Genomic DNA, 17,190 nt, shown 5'->3' on the forward strand with positions numbered 1-17,190 from the left:
TTTCTCAACTGTCAAGCCATTTCCTCACCGTACTCTATCATAGCATAGCAGATTCATCATCTCCTCATGCCTGCAGGACAATGTGTAGGTAGGAGGAAAAAAAGACTCAATTTACTAAGTCATTTCAGAGCAGGTCATAGATCAAGACATCCTTTATGAGCCTCTCTTTTAGTATTCAGCAAGATACGTCTAAAAATAGACACTGAAAGTGCTAATGCTAGTTCCGCACGTATGAGTGTTTAAGGGATGGCAGGCCAAGGGGGAGGTCGTGCCGAAGGTCAGAGCTGAATTACTGACTGTCACTGTTAGGACAGGATGAGTGTAGATACAGAGAGACCCTGTCAGGGGCCAGAGGCTTACCGTCCCACACAGCATGGCAGAACAGTGAGACAGGAAGGCCAAATTTCAGGGCACCTGTCCCAGAAAACATTTCAGTGAAATGACTTACCTTAAGCAAGATTTTCCAATTTTCTGTCAAGCCAAGGTCGACTCAGAGTCAGGGAGGGAAATGACACGTGAGAAAGGCCCTGCAGAAAAAGTGGTGAAATAACAATGTTAACTGGGCAACCTTGACTTTTGAAAGATGTTGATGTGATTTCTGAAGCCAAGAAGCGAAAAGTTCAGCGAGCAATAAATTACACTGAGATTTAGAAACCTGAGTTGAAGTATTGACTGGAAGCTGGCATGCAAGAGGAATGTCTTGAAAAATCCAAATACGTATTAGACCATATCATTACCATAGCTTATAAGAGTTAAATATGCAAATACGTAAGAGACTTTAACTAGATATTTACTGCAATAAACGGTGGTGTACTGGTTAGCACTGTCGCCTTGCACCTCCAGAGTCTGGATTCGATTCCCGGCCAGGCTTGATTCCTGTCTCTGTGTGCATGGAGTTTGCATGTCCTCCCCGTGCTTGGTAGGGTGTGAATAAGTGTGTGTGTGTGCCCTGCGATGGATTGGCACCCTGTCCAGGGTGTACCCCACCTCATGACCTAAGTCTCCTGGGATACGCTTCAGGTCCCCGCGACCCTGAATACAGGATAAAGCGGTATAGAAGTTGAGTGAGTGTGAGTGAGTGAGTGATGCAGTGAGTAACTTCCCATTTATTAAACAACTGTGTCAAAAGAAATATACCATGTCATCATGTATAAGATGACACTGTCATTTAGAATTTTCAAATTACTGGCCTGTAAAACAAAGAAAACAACTAAGGTGGATATTGCAGAATTTGTTGGACCTGGGGTAAAAACTGTCCAACTTGTTAATAAAACTAAAATAAGAGTGGTAAACCATCGGTTTGCGGAAGAAATGTGGTCAGAAAAAAATTATGAATGACAATGGTGAAAGTAAGAGCATTTCTACACACCTGCACACACACAGTGTGGAGAAAAAGAGTTAGGACTAAGCTTTTGTGTGGGTATAAGAAAACCATGTGTTGGTTAGGCGTCCTAAAACGGAGCGATGGAAACAGGTAATGTGGCCTGCAGTGGGCGCATCAGGGTAAGAAGAAAAGCACATAAAGCGATGCATAGTCATCCTGCGTAGTGAGTCATTATGCATTGTGACTACTGTACAAGCCTTTCAATTTACAGTAGTCTGATAATCTGTTATGTGGCATTAAAATAAAGTCTGACTTCATTTTCATCTGCCTGTACTGAATGAGCAGGTTATTCTATCTAAGGAATTATTTCTTTCCTGACGGCACAGGCATGTTTGAGGACTACAATGGCAAAATTCATGGCCACAAATTATGAAAGATTGGAAGCATTGGTTATATTTTTTACACCAAATTGGCCATCACAGAATAGTGACCTTAACCGCATTGCCCGAAAGTCTTCATAATGTGCTGGAAAAGACTTTACAGAGTGGTTCAACTCTTCCATTATTCAGTCTTCCAAGATCTCAGTGACTAACAATACTATTGTGAATGTGTGCTGTTATTAAAGATAAAGGCAGTTTAAGGAATTATTAAAGTGTGTGATTTTTTTTTAGGTAAATAATATTTAATTTAGATAGATGTTAAGGCTTTTAGATAATTATTACCTAAAGACAAGTAATAAAGCAGTTTCCAGGTACTTCACCTCTAATCGTATCATTCAATAATAGCTTCTGAACCAAAAGGAGAGGCTTGTGCTCAACTGGGGATTCAAATTGTTAAACAAATGTTCTTGTAAGTCTGACCAAGAACATCCTTCCAAACTCATAACCAATCAATACTACTAGCTGTAATAGTCATATTAGGCAACATAAAATGAAACACAAGCATGTGGATGCATCTGAAATATCCCTGAGAGACTGAAATTTAGTTTCCAGTTTCCTCTATATCCAGGGTTCTCAAATTCACTTCCAAGATGCCACTATTTAACAGTTCCAAATCTTCTACAAACTTCATTCACCAAAACCTCAAATGTGCTTAATCAGTTGTGGGTAGAACATGCAATGGGTCCTGTACGGTGTCAAAAACAGAATGCATGAAGCCTTGTATTATTGCACTTCAGTGCCCTCTGCTGGAAAGCATCTCAAGTAACCAAGCCTATGATTCAGGTTTAATATCTTGAAAAGATTTATTAAACCTTTCACAGGGAGCAGTTAAACCGTCATACACTATTTTTTTTTTACTGTGGAAAACAATGTACTAAATGCTTCCATAAATTAACACAAATGACTCCTGTTCATTTTGACTTGATGCACACCATCCCATAAACAGTACGTTAACACTAATGAAGAAAAAATTAACAACTATAGTAGGAATGTAACTTTCATTTATTTTAAAATAACTGTTCTAAATAGTAAAACAATTACATATATAAAAACAAAAGATTTGATCAAAAACCTTTCAAAAATCAGGCATTAGACAAAAAAGAGCAGCGAAGTAATCACATTATGGTACATGAAAAGTGCTGAAATTGGTCGGGTAATTGGATTGAAAATAAAAATTGGATTACCAAGACTATAATATTAGATTGAATCCAAGTTCAAAGGTTAGAACATGAATCAGAAATGTAATGAAGATAATGGATGAGCATACACAACTCAATCTTAACAGTAGACTAGATCACATATATAATTTTAATATATATCTAGTTGTTGGGTAACCAGACCGGAAACAGAGTTGCTAAAAATATTACTTAGTTAAAAATTTTATATACTCCCATATTATGTCCCACAGCACTGGTGACCCAAATCATAAAACAAGCCGACATAAATAACCACCCCTAGTGTGCAGATCCCAAAGAGAACAGTAACACCAAGTGTAGCAGGAACTCCCCCAACGCTTGCCTTAAGACATCACAGACAAAAGCCAACAAAACTGGTAATGCACTTTACTTGACAGGTTCTTAAAAAATAATAATAATAATAATAATAATAATAATCTGCACTCTAAATTCTAGGAGTGAGCGAATATATACATTAACCTCACAAACAACGTGAAAACTGCAACGTGATAACATCATGTATTCTTGTATCTGTTAATTGGTTAAGACGGTAACCGATTTGCAAATCCTCCCTCTATCTAAGAGGCACCACAGGCTGTTGGTTCTCTTTATGGTCGTGTTTAAAGGCTTTGCTGGGATCAAACCGGCGTGGGGCCTGACTGGTCTTGATCTGCTCCAGGTCTCTCTTCTGCTTCCCCACCTGTGTCCTCAGCTGAGTCACTTCCTGTAAAAACAAAACAGGAAACTCATCTGTGCAGCACAGCTAAGAGTTTTTTCCCCCTCATATGGAGACACTCAGCAAGACTAACACACAAACAAGGCAAAGCTGACCTGCTTAAGTGCCAAGTTCTCCTCCTTGAGTTTGACCATGTGCTTGATTTTCTGTCGTTGGTTCTGATGGCCCAGCAGGCTGGCGTAGGCGCCTGCCAGCTTATTCAGCTCTGCCTGAGTGGCCCCTTTCTCCAAAAGCAACGCGTCCCTCTCAGCAGCAAAGCCGTCCAGCTGCTCCTAGGTTCCAAGAAAAGTAAAGTAACATGAGGCATGTTAGAAAGCAACAGGGAGCATCTGGACAGCCAGCATCAGCAAAACTATTTGTATAAGAGTAGGGTCAGAAGTTTCCAAAAATATTTTCATTGATGGAAGTGATTTGAGGCTCACCTGGAAGGGTTTAACTTTAGCGTATAGCTGTTCATACAAGTTCCTCCAGTGCTCCATCTCATCATTTGATGTGCTGTAAGAGATCAAGGAAAAGTTAAGCAAAAATAAAATTTTTCACCTGTAGTTACAGTTACAATATAGAGTGTCCCAGAAGTCTTCATACACAAGGGAAATTACCACCTTTTTAGTGCTCAAACTGTAAAAAAGTGGATCTGAAACCAGAGGGGATCTTTTTACGCATTAAATTACCACAGCGTTGCATGCCGTAAACAAATCTAATAAAAGGACAGATTAAACTTCGAGAGATTATTTTGGATCAAGAAGTGTATATGGAGTCACTAGTAATATTTATGTCTAACTGTAAAGAAAGCATCAAATAACAGCCTGTAAGTCACTATTAAACAGACATCTAATTGAATGGTGTAATAAATAAGGTATTTTAACGTGTTCACAGTAATTGAGAAGAAATAAACATAAATGCTCAGAGGTTAATTCTGCTCAGATTTACACAATAATTCTAATAATTCTTTAATCATAGTAATAAACTTACAGCCTCAGGTGCACTTTGCTTAGATCAGGCTTTTTTATGAGATGAGATGTTGCTATAGACTGTAGTTGTGTTGTATTCAAAGAGACCATGACCGGTTTCTGTGTAATAAGTCCCTAAATATATTTAATCTATTAAATGTGAGTTGGCCTCAATATTGTTTCATTTTAATTTAATCCAACCTAATCAATTCCACACAGCTAGTCCCGGGACAATACAGAAATATTGCGGAACTGTATTACTGCTTCACCTTTGTTGTGCCTCAGTGAGCTGTTTGTTTAAGTCATGTCGTTCCTGCTCCATCTGGTGGTGGAACCGCTCCTTCTCCTGCTCCATTTGCTGATGGAACCACCCTTTCTCCTGCTCAATCTGCTGGTGGAACCACCCTTTCTCCTGCTCCATCTGCTGGTGAAACCGCTCCTTCTCCTGCTCCATCTGCTGGTGGAGCTGCTCCTTCTCCAGCTTCAGTGTCTCCAACTGTTCCTTTAAGAGCTTCACCTCCTGAACCTTGCCTTCTGTCGACTCCCTCCTATGCTGCAGAGTCTGCTCTAGCTGAGCCAGGGCCTGTCGTTTCTCCTCCTGTTCCTGTCCCAGCTCCTCCTTGGCCTTTCTCAAGTCTGTCTCACACTGCGCCTGCTTAGTCTGGACCTCCAGTAACATCCTGATCACATACACATATAAGATGATTTTCAGTATATGTTATACTTCAAAACATGTAATGCATCTATATTCTAAAGCTGAGAAATTCACATTTTCCCCATATAAAACTCTCACTGCTTATGGTCTTACAGCTTTAGGCATTACAAGACATGGCATTGTTGACCAGACCTAAACAATCAGCAGCTCTATCTGTTTACAACCTTCTCAAACCATCCATATAAAAGGAAGGAAAGAAAAAAATAATAATATTAAAAAAAGATTGATCCATAAAGTTGAAACTGATACTTGTAATAGGATATCCTAATAGGATACTGGGAAAAACTTTTTTGTGCATATTGTTGCATCTGAGTGTGTACTGTATCTGACCTGGCATACTCTTCCCTCTCCTTTTCCTGAGCATGATTTTGTTGAAGGAGTTTATTCTGTTCATCCTGCAGTTGCTGAGTGATTCTGCTCAGCTCTTCCCTCAGCTCCCGTACACGAGCCTCATCCTGCTCTCTCTGCACACTCAGAGCCTGTGTGGCGCTGAAAGTAATAGGAGATTAATAATATCCTCTGAATTACGTCAAGCTGTTTAAGCGCTTGTGCTCAGTACTTACTTCACTAATTCAGTGGCCATGTCACCTATCTTTCCCAGAGAGTTGTTGTGGTCATCCTGTAGCTTTTTCACATTGTCCTGATAAACCTCTTCCAAAGTCTTCGTCTCTGCTTTGTTCCTACGAAACCAGTAACATCATTAACCAGTGGCCATCCAGGAACTATGGAGAAAAAAAACAACAGCAGCAGCTTGCTTCCATGTCAGCAAGATCTCACCTTTCAAGTTCTTCACGAGTGCTGTTCAGTTCTCCTTCCACAGTGTGTTTCTCCTGAGTCAGCAGCTGGATGGTCTCCAGCAGGCGCTTGTCCTGCTCCTCAAGCAAATTCACTTCCTCCAGCACCTCTTCCAGTTCCTCTTCTAACTGCTTCTTCTCTTTGTCCAGGTCATCACGCAAAGATGCTATCTTGCTGGATAGGGAATCATTACGAGCCTGCCGGCACATTTCAGAATTAAAAGACGACGACAACGAACCACACACACACACAGGAAATTTTAGAACTTAATTTTAGCGTAATTATTGCGCCAATACCTTCTATTCAAGGTTCATTTATAAATAGGGTGTATAGAAAATAGGACTTGAAATGTTCACGCATCATTTGCTACTTAAATGTCAAGGTTAATAAAAAGTAAAAGCTGCATGAAAATATGTCAATGTGTGTGAAGGACTAATTAATTCATGAGTATGCTTCAGGCTGTTTTTATTATAATTGGTTATAAAAAGGTTTTTAGTGTTGCAGAATAGGCACTTTATGGGGAACTGGAGTCAGCACTGAAGATATTCAAGCACAGAAATAAGCTGCTTAGATTGCATCCATTTCCTGTTGCATATTAATAAGTAGACAATAACTGCGACTGAGGAATTGACAATGTCTTCAATAAAATTCTAGGGAGTGGCCTATGGTGCATATCAAAGTTTGGGACAATAGCATTAAGGATTAAACAGATATTGGTTTAATAATTTTTTTTTTAATTAAGTCTGCAAAGCTCTTATTTAATGAATTAATTATTAACCCACTGAGTAATACATAAATTACAAAATACTGTAGTTGGAAAAGTGCATGTTGTGCTAAACATAAAACCAGTGATATTTGCTGACAATTTACAGGAAATTTATATTTTATTTTTGTGATGTAAAATGCTTGTTTATGCTGAAAGCAATGTTCCCAGGATAGGCTTTGGATCCAGAGCAACCAGGATAAAGCAGTTCCTGAATGAGAGGGTGTAAAATGAAAGAATAATGGAGGAAGTATGGTACCTTCTCCTCCTCAAGCTGTAGAACAAGAGCAGAGTGTTGCTGCTTCAACTGGTCATGAGCTTCCTTCTCACACTTGCTGCTCTCCTCCAGTGAGCTCACCTCAGCCAGTAGCTCCTGCACTCTCCTCAGCCCTTCCTCCTGTGTCCTGGCTGTTCACACACACAAAAGTAAGAATGTCCTTTAAACAAGTCTATTATAAGCCAAAATGTACCACTTTTTATATATTTAGTCAAAGCTCACCCCTCTCATCCTCCATGCTTAAACAACGCTCATTCATATGGGCCACACGCTGGTCCAACTCCTCTTCTGTTCTTCTCAGTACCTCCCTCACCCGGGCCAGCTCCTGCTCTTGGTGCTTCACAGTGTTCTGCGAGTCCTTGAGTTCCTGAGCTCCCTGTAAGCTCTTCTCCTCCAGCTCTTTCAGCATAGCCTGAGAGGCTTCCAGTTCACTCTTGTGATGGTCTAGCTCTCTCTGCCGCTCCTCAAGGGTGCTGTGGCACTCCTGAAGCTCCTGTTGGCACCTCTGCAGGTCCTGCTCCTTGTTTTTTAGGACACTTTGAGACTCCTGGAGCTCCACCACGCACTGCTCCAACTTCTGCTCCACCTCCCTGTGCATAAAGCAAAGGCATAACACTGAATTACACTCTGCATCAGATATAACATTCTCAGGGGATGCACATAGTAAGGACAGCTACTTACCCAAGCTTCTCTTGAGAATCTGAGACACGGCGCTCCATTGCAGACCTGTCCTGCAGTTTAGCCTTAAGATCCTGAAGAAGACAAATTACTTAAAACTTATATTCCATTTTGTAATGTTACATTTTTAAAGATTTTAAATAGATAAACCTTAAAAAAAAAGCTTATTTAATGAAAAGCTTAATTAATATGTACTAAAAAATAATCTACAATCTTAGCAACTTACAATGTACTCGAATAAGAATATTAAAATTATTCTAAATATTAAGTTCTTATTATAATAAATACATTTATCAATACATGTATAGTATTTACTGATCTGTAAAAATTTATACTTTTTTAGAATTAAATTTGTTCCTTCATTTTTTTTTTATTTAAAAAAGAGAATTGATTCTAAACATTGGTGCATCCCTTTTCCAAACTAGTACCTGTATTTCGTCATTTGCAGAATCAAGGTAGCGCTGCAGCACTTTGCACTCCTCCTGTAGCTCCTGTATAATAGCTAAAATCAAAGATGGTGAAAATAAGCTATAGATAATGAGAAGGAGGTGCTCTACATGATAGAATTCTGGGTTGTTCCATGACACAAACACAGCACCTACCATGCAGCTTATCCATTTCTTTCTCCACTTCCTCATTGTGAACTTTAGTTTCTTCATGAAGGCCCTCTGCAGAAACAGCAATTAAAAGTAAACTTTTACAAAGCAGTTCTGCTGAGATTTGTTTTCTTAGGGATGCATCCTTATCATGCAGCACACACACACACAAACACAATAAATCTATGCTAACCAAGATCCTTGTTTCTCTCCTTAATAGCATTAAGTGTTGCTCTTAAGGCTTGAAGATCAGCCTCCAAGACCTTTACTTTGCCTTCTGAGCTGATCTGGAGAAAACTTAGTTCCTGTTTAAAAAAAAAAGCAAGAAAGAGTTAATTATTTGAGCTGTGCACAACTTACAATTTCAATAAAACACACAAATTAGAATGTTATAAATGTAACCCACCTTCTCCTTAGCATCCAGTTTGTTTCTGGCTTCCATGAGCTCCATAGACAGCGAGTTGATTTTTTTCTTGGTAATGTCTGCAGAAACCTGTGGGGTTAAAAAAAGAAAGGAAAACACAAAGTGTTTAGAAAATGAGTTAGTGTGTTTCTAACCGATATAAATAATAAAATCCAACCTTGGTCTTGAGGAACTCATTGGTTTTTTGCAACTCGGCAAGCTGTCTTTCAAGGGAGGCCACGCTGGCTGCAAGGCCAGTCTTCTCTCTCACAGCAGCCAGCAGTTTAGCCTCCAGCTTCTTAAGCTCTTCCTCTAGGGCCTGAAGTCTGCGGTCCTGTTCTCCTCTCTGCTGAACCAGTGACCGGATCTGTAAAGCAGTGTTCATCAAAATAAACAACATTCAAAAAGCATAGCAACACGCACACATCTACAAACAAGGCTAATAAAGTAGAGTCTCTGATGTATAGAAAGGGCCTCCCTGAGAAATCCATTAGATCTTGTAATATGTACCTCTTTCTCCAGCAGCTTCTGTTGTTTCATTTCAATTTGAAAGTTGCTCTTGTCCTTTTTTGAACTGTCAGTCTGTGTGGAAACAAGGACAAGGGTAACACACAAACAGGCAGGTTTATGATTTCAAGCAGTGTGCAGATCTTAAACACTTACCAAGCCATCAACTGACATGGTCCTGCGAACCGGAGAAATAGGAACATCTTTGGAAACAGGTGGTCCGACTAAACCAGGGACGAGAGACAAACCAGAGACAAATGTATTATGTGGTCAGATCACAGCATAGATGTCTATCTGAAGTGTCAGTTCTTGATGCAAATATTGAGAATTAGAGTCGGACACTCACGTTTTTGTGGCCTGAAGCGTTCTGCCTTGTGGAATGAAGCAGCACCCTTCACTTCACCAGGCTTTAGCTCATATGTACCTGGTGGCGGTGCACAGCCTGCCAAATAAAAATAAACAGATCAGAAAAAAATTCTGAAAAAATCTGTTCCAACCACTGAGCATTCAGCATCATCAGTATACTAAGATACCCATTTCTCACTGGTTCATGCCTTATAGTCGATGTTTTTTGTTTTTTTTTTATGCTTGAATGATTCATAGGTCACGGTGTGGATCAATAAACAAAAATATTATCTGAAACTGGTTAGGTACTGGGACTGGACAGAAGATGAAAGGCATTTTCTTTAGGATGTATGCAGAACTATTACTCAAGACTATATTTAAAATAAATAAAAACAAATAAACAAACAATCCACCCACCTGGCTCGTTGGAACCCAAGTATGAAAAAAAGAGGCATGGCTTAAGATGTTTTGCACATCCCGTTATTAGGTTTCAACATAGACGTCCCTAAGACATTGTTTTTATTGATGGTCTGTGGCATAATACAGCCAGATAATCTAAACAACTCCAACAATAGTTATATAACCTGTAACCAACACGGTGACAACTCACTAACATTGCTTCTCATGTATATGTTTATTGTTAAAATGATGTTCTGAGACATATATTTTTTACTACATATTGTACACTGTGCTTTATTAAAGTCATTAACTGAAGTTAGGGTTTAAAAGTACTGTACAGTACAGCATCGGTCACCTTAATGTTTTCCCCACAGGAAGTTGTTCATTTCTTAAATGACTTCAAAACAAGGAAAAACCTGCACGCCTGAATTAAACTAAAGTTTTATTAATAATGAACAAAGTGCAAAGCAAATGCAAAATATTATAATATTACATGTGTTCTGATAATGAAATGATGCAGAACAAATACCGACCATCTCCAGTCAATACATATGATTGCAATTGTGTAAATATCAAATCATGTAGCAGCACTAAAATACATAAAATCATGCAGATACAGAATATTTTCATGTGCCTGTAAGTATATTTTTCTTAGTTCTGTTCTGAAATGAGTGAAACCCAATGTAGTCCTCACCTGTTGAAGGTCATCCACATCAAGCTTCATAGGGTTTTGCATTCTGAGATGCGTTTCAGCTCATAACGTTTGTATTTAATTATCTGAGGTACATTGCACTCATGTTACCTCAAATCAGTTTGACCGTTTTCCTCAGACTGGTGTGTGTAGATCCCATATAGTCAAAGGGACCTGAAATACTCCATAACCAGACAGGCCAAAGTCACTGGGATCACATTGTCCCCTAGTTCTACTGTATCTGAGCACACATCCCTTGAATAGATGTATGCACTTACAAGTACACGTGTTTCCAAAGAGGATGTTTACATACTTGCCTCATGTCGTTTGATTTATTATTTAACCTAACTGCAAAAGATGAGAATCTTTATGATAAACCTGCTTGTAACCACTGATGTTAGACTAGTTGTTATGCTAAGACAGCTAGCATTAGGGATTACCAGTTAAATACGTGTTAAATCGAGGTACCATTTAACAGTTAATGCAAATCAATGACCAAAGTGAAGAAAGCAAGATTGTGTTAATTTCCAGTTAAAAGGCAATTATAGCTGCTGCTGCTGCTCAGTTGAATTAATCACAACAATATGAACCACCTTCGTGTTGAGTATCAGTACAAGCTCAGACAACTTCATTTCGAACTCTTCTGTGCTTAAAACTCTTCTGGACATTACTTTTTATATAATTTAGGGTATTTACACACTATCTCTCTCTCTCTCTCTCTCTCTCACACACACACACACACACACACACACACACAAGTGTCACGAAAACGCTTAACTCTTAAAGCTAATACAGCACTGAAAGCTTGTCACACTTACCGATATGCTCATTAAATCGTTTCAAAGGAGCCCTTGAAAACGACATTATTCCAACACCAGAAGGGAAAAACTACACACAAAAAGTTGTTCTGTCTTTAAAAAAAAAGCTAATAAAGTAAAAAAGAAGAAATCTGTGGCGCAAACAGCTTCCTCAACTGCCGCTGATTTTTTCAAACTCCTTCCTTAGCCTATCAACGCAAAAAGAGACGAACTGACCAATAAGAATCCCCCAAAACATGACGGAACTAAAAGCTGTCCAATCAGAAGGCACGTTTGCCATTTTACGTAACCCGTCCTTCAGAAAGCCTAACTTTGATGTGAAGAAGCAGCCACACAAACCCCAACGATTATTAATTAAAACCTTATCAATAATCAAGAGTCACAGACAGAGAAAGAAAGACAGAGGAAATCGAGTGAAACAAACATAACGATTTTTTTCTTTACAATCCACTTAGTAAAAGTTGAAGTGGAAATATGTTAATAGGTTTTCCCATATGATAAAAATAAGCAGTTACATGTAAATAAAAGCTATCTATCATTTTTATTTCTTTATCCACGCATTAAGACTAATTTCAAGTCTTAATCGCTCTGGGCAGGGTGCCAATCCAATACAGGACACACACATACTGTACACACATATACAATCATGGGAGGAGAACATGCAAATTCCACGCATCGTGGAAGTGCAAGGAACACGCAAGTCTTGTTTATCTTTCATGCAATTTGAAACTGTATGGTAAGGTGGTGTTAAGTGTCCAGAAATGTGCCAACTAACATAATAATAATAATAATAATAATAATAATTATTATTATTATTATTATTATTGATGATATTATGTTAGTTGGCACATTTCTGGACATATTTAAACTCTGTTTAATGCCACTTGGAGGCGCTCGCGCTTACTTTAGCTTTCCTGGCGCCGCATTTGACCCTCTCGCTTGCCGTAGCGACGCTTTAATCACAACACGGAAATGTCAAAACCCAACTGGTTTGAAAGTCCGGTTATTCATTTAGGAATGCAGTGTTGATTACTGCATCGGGACCAGGGTCCTGTGCTCCGCTCACTCGTCTTACCGACGCTTTAAAATCAAGCTGTGGAGTTGTTGAAGATTAGCATTGCTTGCGTACGTTGCTTTATGACTTTAGTCGCGGATTAAGGTCAGTGAAGTAGAGTAAACAGATTGCTTAGAAAACAAGTAACCAAGACTAAAATCAAGACACCAACAACACCCGTCCATCAACATGAAGCTGAGTTCCTCTGTGTTTGCTGCGTTCTGTCTCATTACTGAGTTAGTCGGCATTGCCCTTTTCTTAAGGGGTTTTTTCCCAGTTCCAGTCAAGTCTTTTTTATCATCAAAGAGCAAATTATCGGATCTGCCAGCAGAACCTGTAGTAGGTAAGGAACAGCCTTAAAAGTGACATGGCATTTACAAAAAACTAAACAAAGTTTTCATAGTTCAATTCAGTTTTATTTGTATAGTGCTTTTAACAATTGACGTTGTCGCAAAGCAGCTTTACACAATCAAAAGAATGATTTAAGTTTGTATGAAATGTGAATGTGTATGAATCACAATGATTCGATTGTCCCTGATAAGCAAGCCGAGGACGACGGCAACAATGGCAATGAAAAACTCCCTGAGATGGTACTAGGAAGAAACCTTGAGAGGAACCAGACTCAACAGGGAACCCATCCTCATTTGGGTGAAACGGATAGCAGGGATTGATCTGCAGTTAAACTGTGTATTAGGAGGCTGGAAGTTCAGTATAACAGGAGATGTGTTTAAGTTAAAATTCGTTCAGTTTGTTATTGGAGGCTCGAGTAGACTGTAGGAAACTCCAGTCCTGAACTATCGAGCGACTGAAGTCAAAAGTCCTCAGAGAACAGCTGTCTGCATCAGCCGAGGACAGAATTGTCTTCGTGAAAAAGTGGAACCATCCCTAGTAACCACACGCATCCCAGGGACACCACACAGGGGATCCATGCGACAAGATCTCCAACCAGAAGCAGGACACCAGGACGAGTCAAACAGCTCCGGGGGGCAGAGGGGGTTTGAATCACTGGCAGCTCAGGAGCGAGATGTATAGCTCGACAGAGAGACAGTAAGAGGGAAAGAGAAAGAGGGAGAGAGCAGAAGAGAAGAACAGATGGCAGTTAGGTATGTTTAGAGTCAAACAATGTATAATGTGAATGTATATTTAGTGCAGAGTGCAAGCAGGGACTCAGGCAGGACTAACTATGACAGCATAACTAAAAGGGAGAGCCAGAAGGAAACACAGACATGAGGGCTTCCTGAGATGTAAAGCAAACAATCACCTCACCGTCAACAAACCTGAGTGATCAATGAGAGTGGGGAGGACAGCATCTAAACATACCAGTTCACCTAATACTCTATGTTCATGAGTCCCCCAGATCTGCTCCTTTACCTAAGGCAAATCTATTTACAAAAATGCTTGGCTAAACAAATAGATTTTTAGCCTAGACTTAAACACTGAGACTGTGTCTGAGTGCCAAACCTTAATTTGCAGACTATTCCATAATTTTGTGACTTTGTAAGAAAAAGCTCTGCCCCCTGCTGTAGTTTTCATAATACGTGGTACTGACAAGCAGCCTGCATCCTTTGATCGAAGTAGGCGTGGCGGATCGTAAGACACAAGCAGTTTACTCAGGTACATCGACGCAAGACCATGTGTAATATAATGCTTTATACGTCAATAGTAGTATTTTAAAATTGATGCGAAATTTCACAGGGAGCCAATGCAGTGTGAATAAGATAGGAGTAATGTGTTCATATCTTCTGGTTCTAGTGAGGACTCTCGCTGCTGCATTCTGGATTAACTGAAGCTTGTTTATACACCTAGTTGAACGACCAGACAGTAAGGCGTTACAATAGTCCAACCTAGAGGTGATAAACGCATGAACTGTTTTTCATCATGAATGAGTTTTATTGAGTTATTGAGTTTAGTGACAATATATTTCTTATCTTGGCAATATTTCTGAGGTGAAAGAATGCTATCCTGGTAATATTATCTACAATTGCTTCAAATGAAAGGCTGGGATCTATAATCACACTGAGGTCCTTCACTGTTTCACTTTAATAGAACAGAAAGGCCATTTAATGTTACAGTTTGATCAGAAAGTTTACTTCTAGCTGCTTGTTGTCCTATGACTAGAACTTCTGTGTTATCAGGATTGAGCAGAAGGAAGTTAATTAACATGCAATCTCTTATGTCCTGTACACATTGCTAATGAACTTTAGTAAGCTGGTTTTTCTCATCTGGTGATGCTCTCCTTCCATGCTATTTGGAATTTTAACAATTTAGTTTGACGCCATTTGCACTCTAATTTCCGAACCGTTTGTTTAAAAGTGCATGTGTTTGGTCATTATACCAGGAGCGAGTTTCCTATCTCTAATCATTGTCCTTTTAACTGGAGCTACATTATCTAAGGTATAATGAAATGTTGACTTTAAATATTCAGTCGCCTGATTTAGTTCTGTGGAGTCAAATGGTGATCCAATCAAAGTTGATAACTCTGGTAGATTATTGATAAAGGTCTGTGTTGTATTTGATGTGAATGTACGTTTAATGTGGTGGCGCGGCACTGTGCGTACATAATTACTATAAAACACTTTAATTGAGACAAGACAGTGTTCTGAGATAGCTTCAGACTGTGGAATTGTGATTATATTTCTTTTACTTAATCCGAAGAATAATATTAAATCTAAAGTGTGACCAGCTTTATGACTTTATATTTTTTACACACTGATTTACGCCTACTGAGTCCAGTATGGACATGAATGCTGTTCTCAGAGGGTTTTCTGCATTCTCAAAATAAATATTTAAGTCTCCAGCAATTAACACTTTGTGTTACAGAGCGACAAGGTTTGAGAGGAAATCTGCAAACTCAGAGTACGTCCCTGGAGGTCTGTAAATGATAATTAGTGGGATCGACTGAGCTGACTTAATATTTGTAGCTACACTTGTTATGTTACTATAGAGAACTTCAAATGCATGAAATTTATGTATGTGTTTTTGTACGATAGACAGATTATCATTGTAAATAACTGCGACACCTCCTCCTCTACAGTTAGCCGAGGCTGGTGTAAGTAGCTCTATCCAGGAGGTCTAGCTTCATTTAGAGCTACATACTCGTTCTCTTTAATCCAGGTTTCTGTTAAGCATAATGGTCTGTGATAGTTTCATTAACAAAAAAATGCTTTAGATGCGAGAGATCTAATATTTAACAGTCTTAGCTTCAGATCAGGGGTGCTGGCTGTGCATTGAGTATGTTTAGAATTTTTGGTCTCTATATTAATTCAATTACTAAAACAGACTTTTTGAGTCTTACTATATTTTTGCTTAACTCGGGGAACAGACACAGTCTCAATATAGTGAACCCTGAGTGACGACTCTATGCAGCTAGTCTGTCTGCTCCCTGGCCTGGGATCCAAATTGTCACTGATTAACTGGGCCTTTTCTGAGACTATAAGCTATACTACAGGAAATCAGAGCAGCACCTTTACTAACAGGCCAGTTTTGCCCTCAAAGGTACTCCAATTATCTATGAAGCCCACATTATTTTCGGAGCACCACCTGGACATCCAGCGGTCCAGCGACCATAACCTGCTGTAAGCTATGTCTCCACGTCGCATTGGGATGGGATCAGAGCATATTACTTTATCAGACATTGCCTTCGCTAGTTTAAACACCTTTGTAACTGACGAAGGCGTATATCATTAGCTCCAGCGTGTACCACTATCTTGGAGAACCTGTGCTGTCCTAGAGCCCTAAGATTACCTGCTATGTTCGGTCCTCTGGCTGCCGGGAAACACCTAACCACTGCCGCCTCTAAAGGCCTAGTTAATTTCACACGCCTCAGTATAGAGTCTCCTATAACCAGAGCTCTTTCAGGTTTCTAGTGTGATCTGATCTGATCTCCTCCATCTGCTCTTGTGTTTTCACATCATCTTGTCTTTGTTTTGCAGGAAGTAGCCCAAACTCAACCAAAGTGCCTCCTCCACTATACAACAAAGTGGTCATTGTGTTGATAGATGCTTTAAGGGACGACTTTGTCTACGGGGCCAGTGGGAAGAGGTTCATGCCCTACACCAGGAACCTAGTAGAGAGTGGATCATCTTATAGCTTCATTGCTAAAGCCAGACCTCCTACCGTCACCATGCCCAGAATCAAGGTGAGACTGCACATGTGCTAGTGTAGAAATGCTCCTCTCACTCTGCTGCAGTGATCACTTCCACTTATTTTTATTCATGTCATTCGATGGCTTGTTAATATCACTTTGAATTATTTAATTATTTATATGGGGTTTATAATTTCATGGGTTGAGATTTTAGATCAAATACAGAGATAATTTGAGGCTTGTCATGTTACTGCCTCAGAGGGCCAGAGATTAATTTGAACCTGAGCTGCAGTTGTTCTCTGTCTGGTAATTTGCTTGTTTCTTTTTAGTCTCTGGGTGTTTTTTTTTTTTTTTTCCTCAACAGTTTGTCATTTCAATGCCACCTACAATATAACACCCTATGTTTGAATGTGTGTTATTGTATAAGTGTGATTTCCATC

The 17,190-nt window shown here is 39.4% G+C and overlaps 2 protein-coding genes across 3 annotated transcripts in view; one reads left to right on the top strand and one right to left on the bottom strand.

The window, feature by feature from the left end:
• Positions 1-2,748: 2,748 nt before the first annotated feature.
• hmmr (hyaluronan-mediated motility receptor (RHAMM)) lies at positions 2,749-11,778 on the bottom strand. Its single transcript, XM_053505061.1, has 19 exons — positions 11,613-11,778; positions 9,706-9,801; positions 9,516-9,583; positions 9,363-9,434; positions 9,031-9,219; positions 8,856-8,942; positions 8,643-8,754; positions 8,456-8,521; positions 8,282-8,355; positions 7,857-7,927; positions 7,398-7,765; positions 7,158-7,306; positions 6,118-6,332; positions 5,904-6,020; positions 5,671-5,829; positions 4,895-5,305; positions 4,098-4,170; positions 3,771-3,947; positions 2,749-3,663 (listed from the first exon to the last, which is right to left on the bottom strand). The coding sequence occupies exons 1-19, from the start codon at positions 11,656-11,658 to the stop codon at positions 3,514-3,516; spliced, it is 2,700 nt and encodes an 899-aa protein (XP_053361036.1). The 5' UTR covers positions 11,659-11,778; the 3' UTR covers positions 2,749-3,513.
• Positions 11,779-12,593: 815 nt separating this feature from the next.
• Positions 12,594-17,190, top strand: part of pigg (phosphatidylinositol glycan anchor biosynthesis class G) — a 145,996-nt gene continuing 141,399 nt past the window's right edge. For both annotated transcript variants that reach the window (XM_053506373.1, XM_053506374.1), the window contains exons 1-2: positions 12,594-13,009; positions 16,599-16,804. In XM_053506373.1, the coding sequence (XP_053362348.1) occupies positions 12,856-13,009; positions 16,599-16,804 (360 nt within the window). In that variant the 5' untranslated portion in view covers positions 12,594-12,855. The remainder of the gene's footprint in view (positions 13,010-16,598; positions 16,805-17,190) is intronic.

This window comes from Clarias gariepinus, chromosome 10 (assembly GCF_024256425.1).
Source record: "Clarias gariepinus isolate MV-2021 ecotype Netherlands chromosome 10, CGAR_prim_01v2, whole genome shotgun sequence".
Lineage (NCBI taxonomy): Eukaryota > Metazoa > Chordata > Actinopteri > Siluriformes > Clariidae > Clarias > Clarias gariepinus.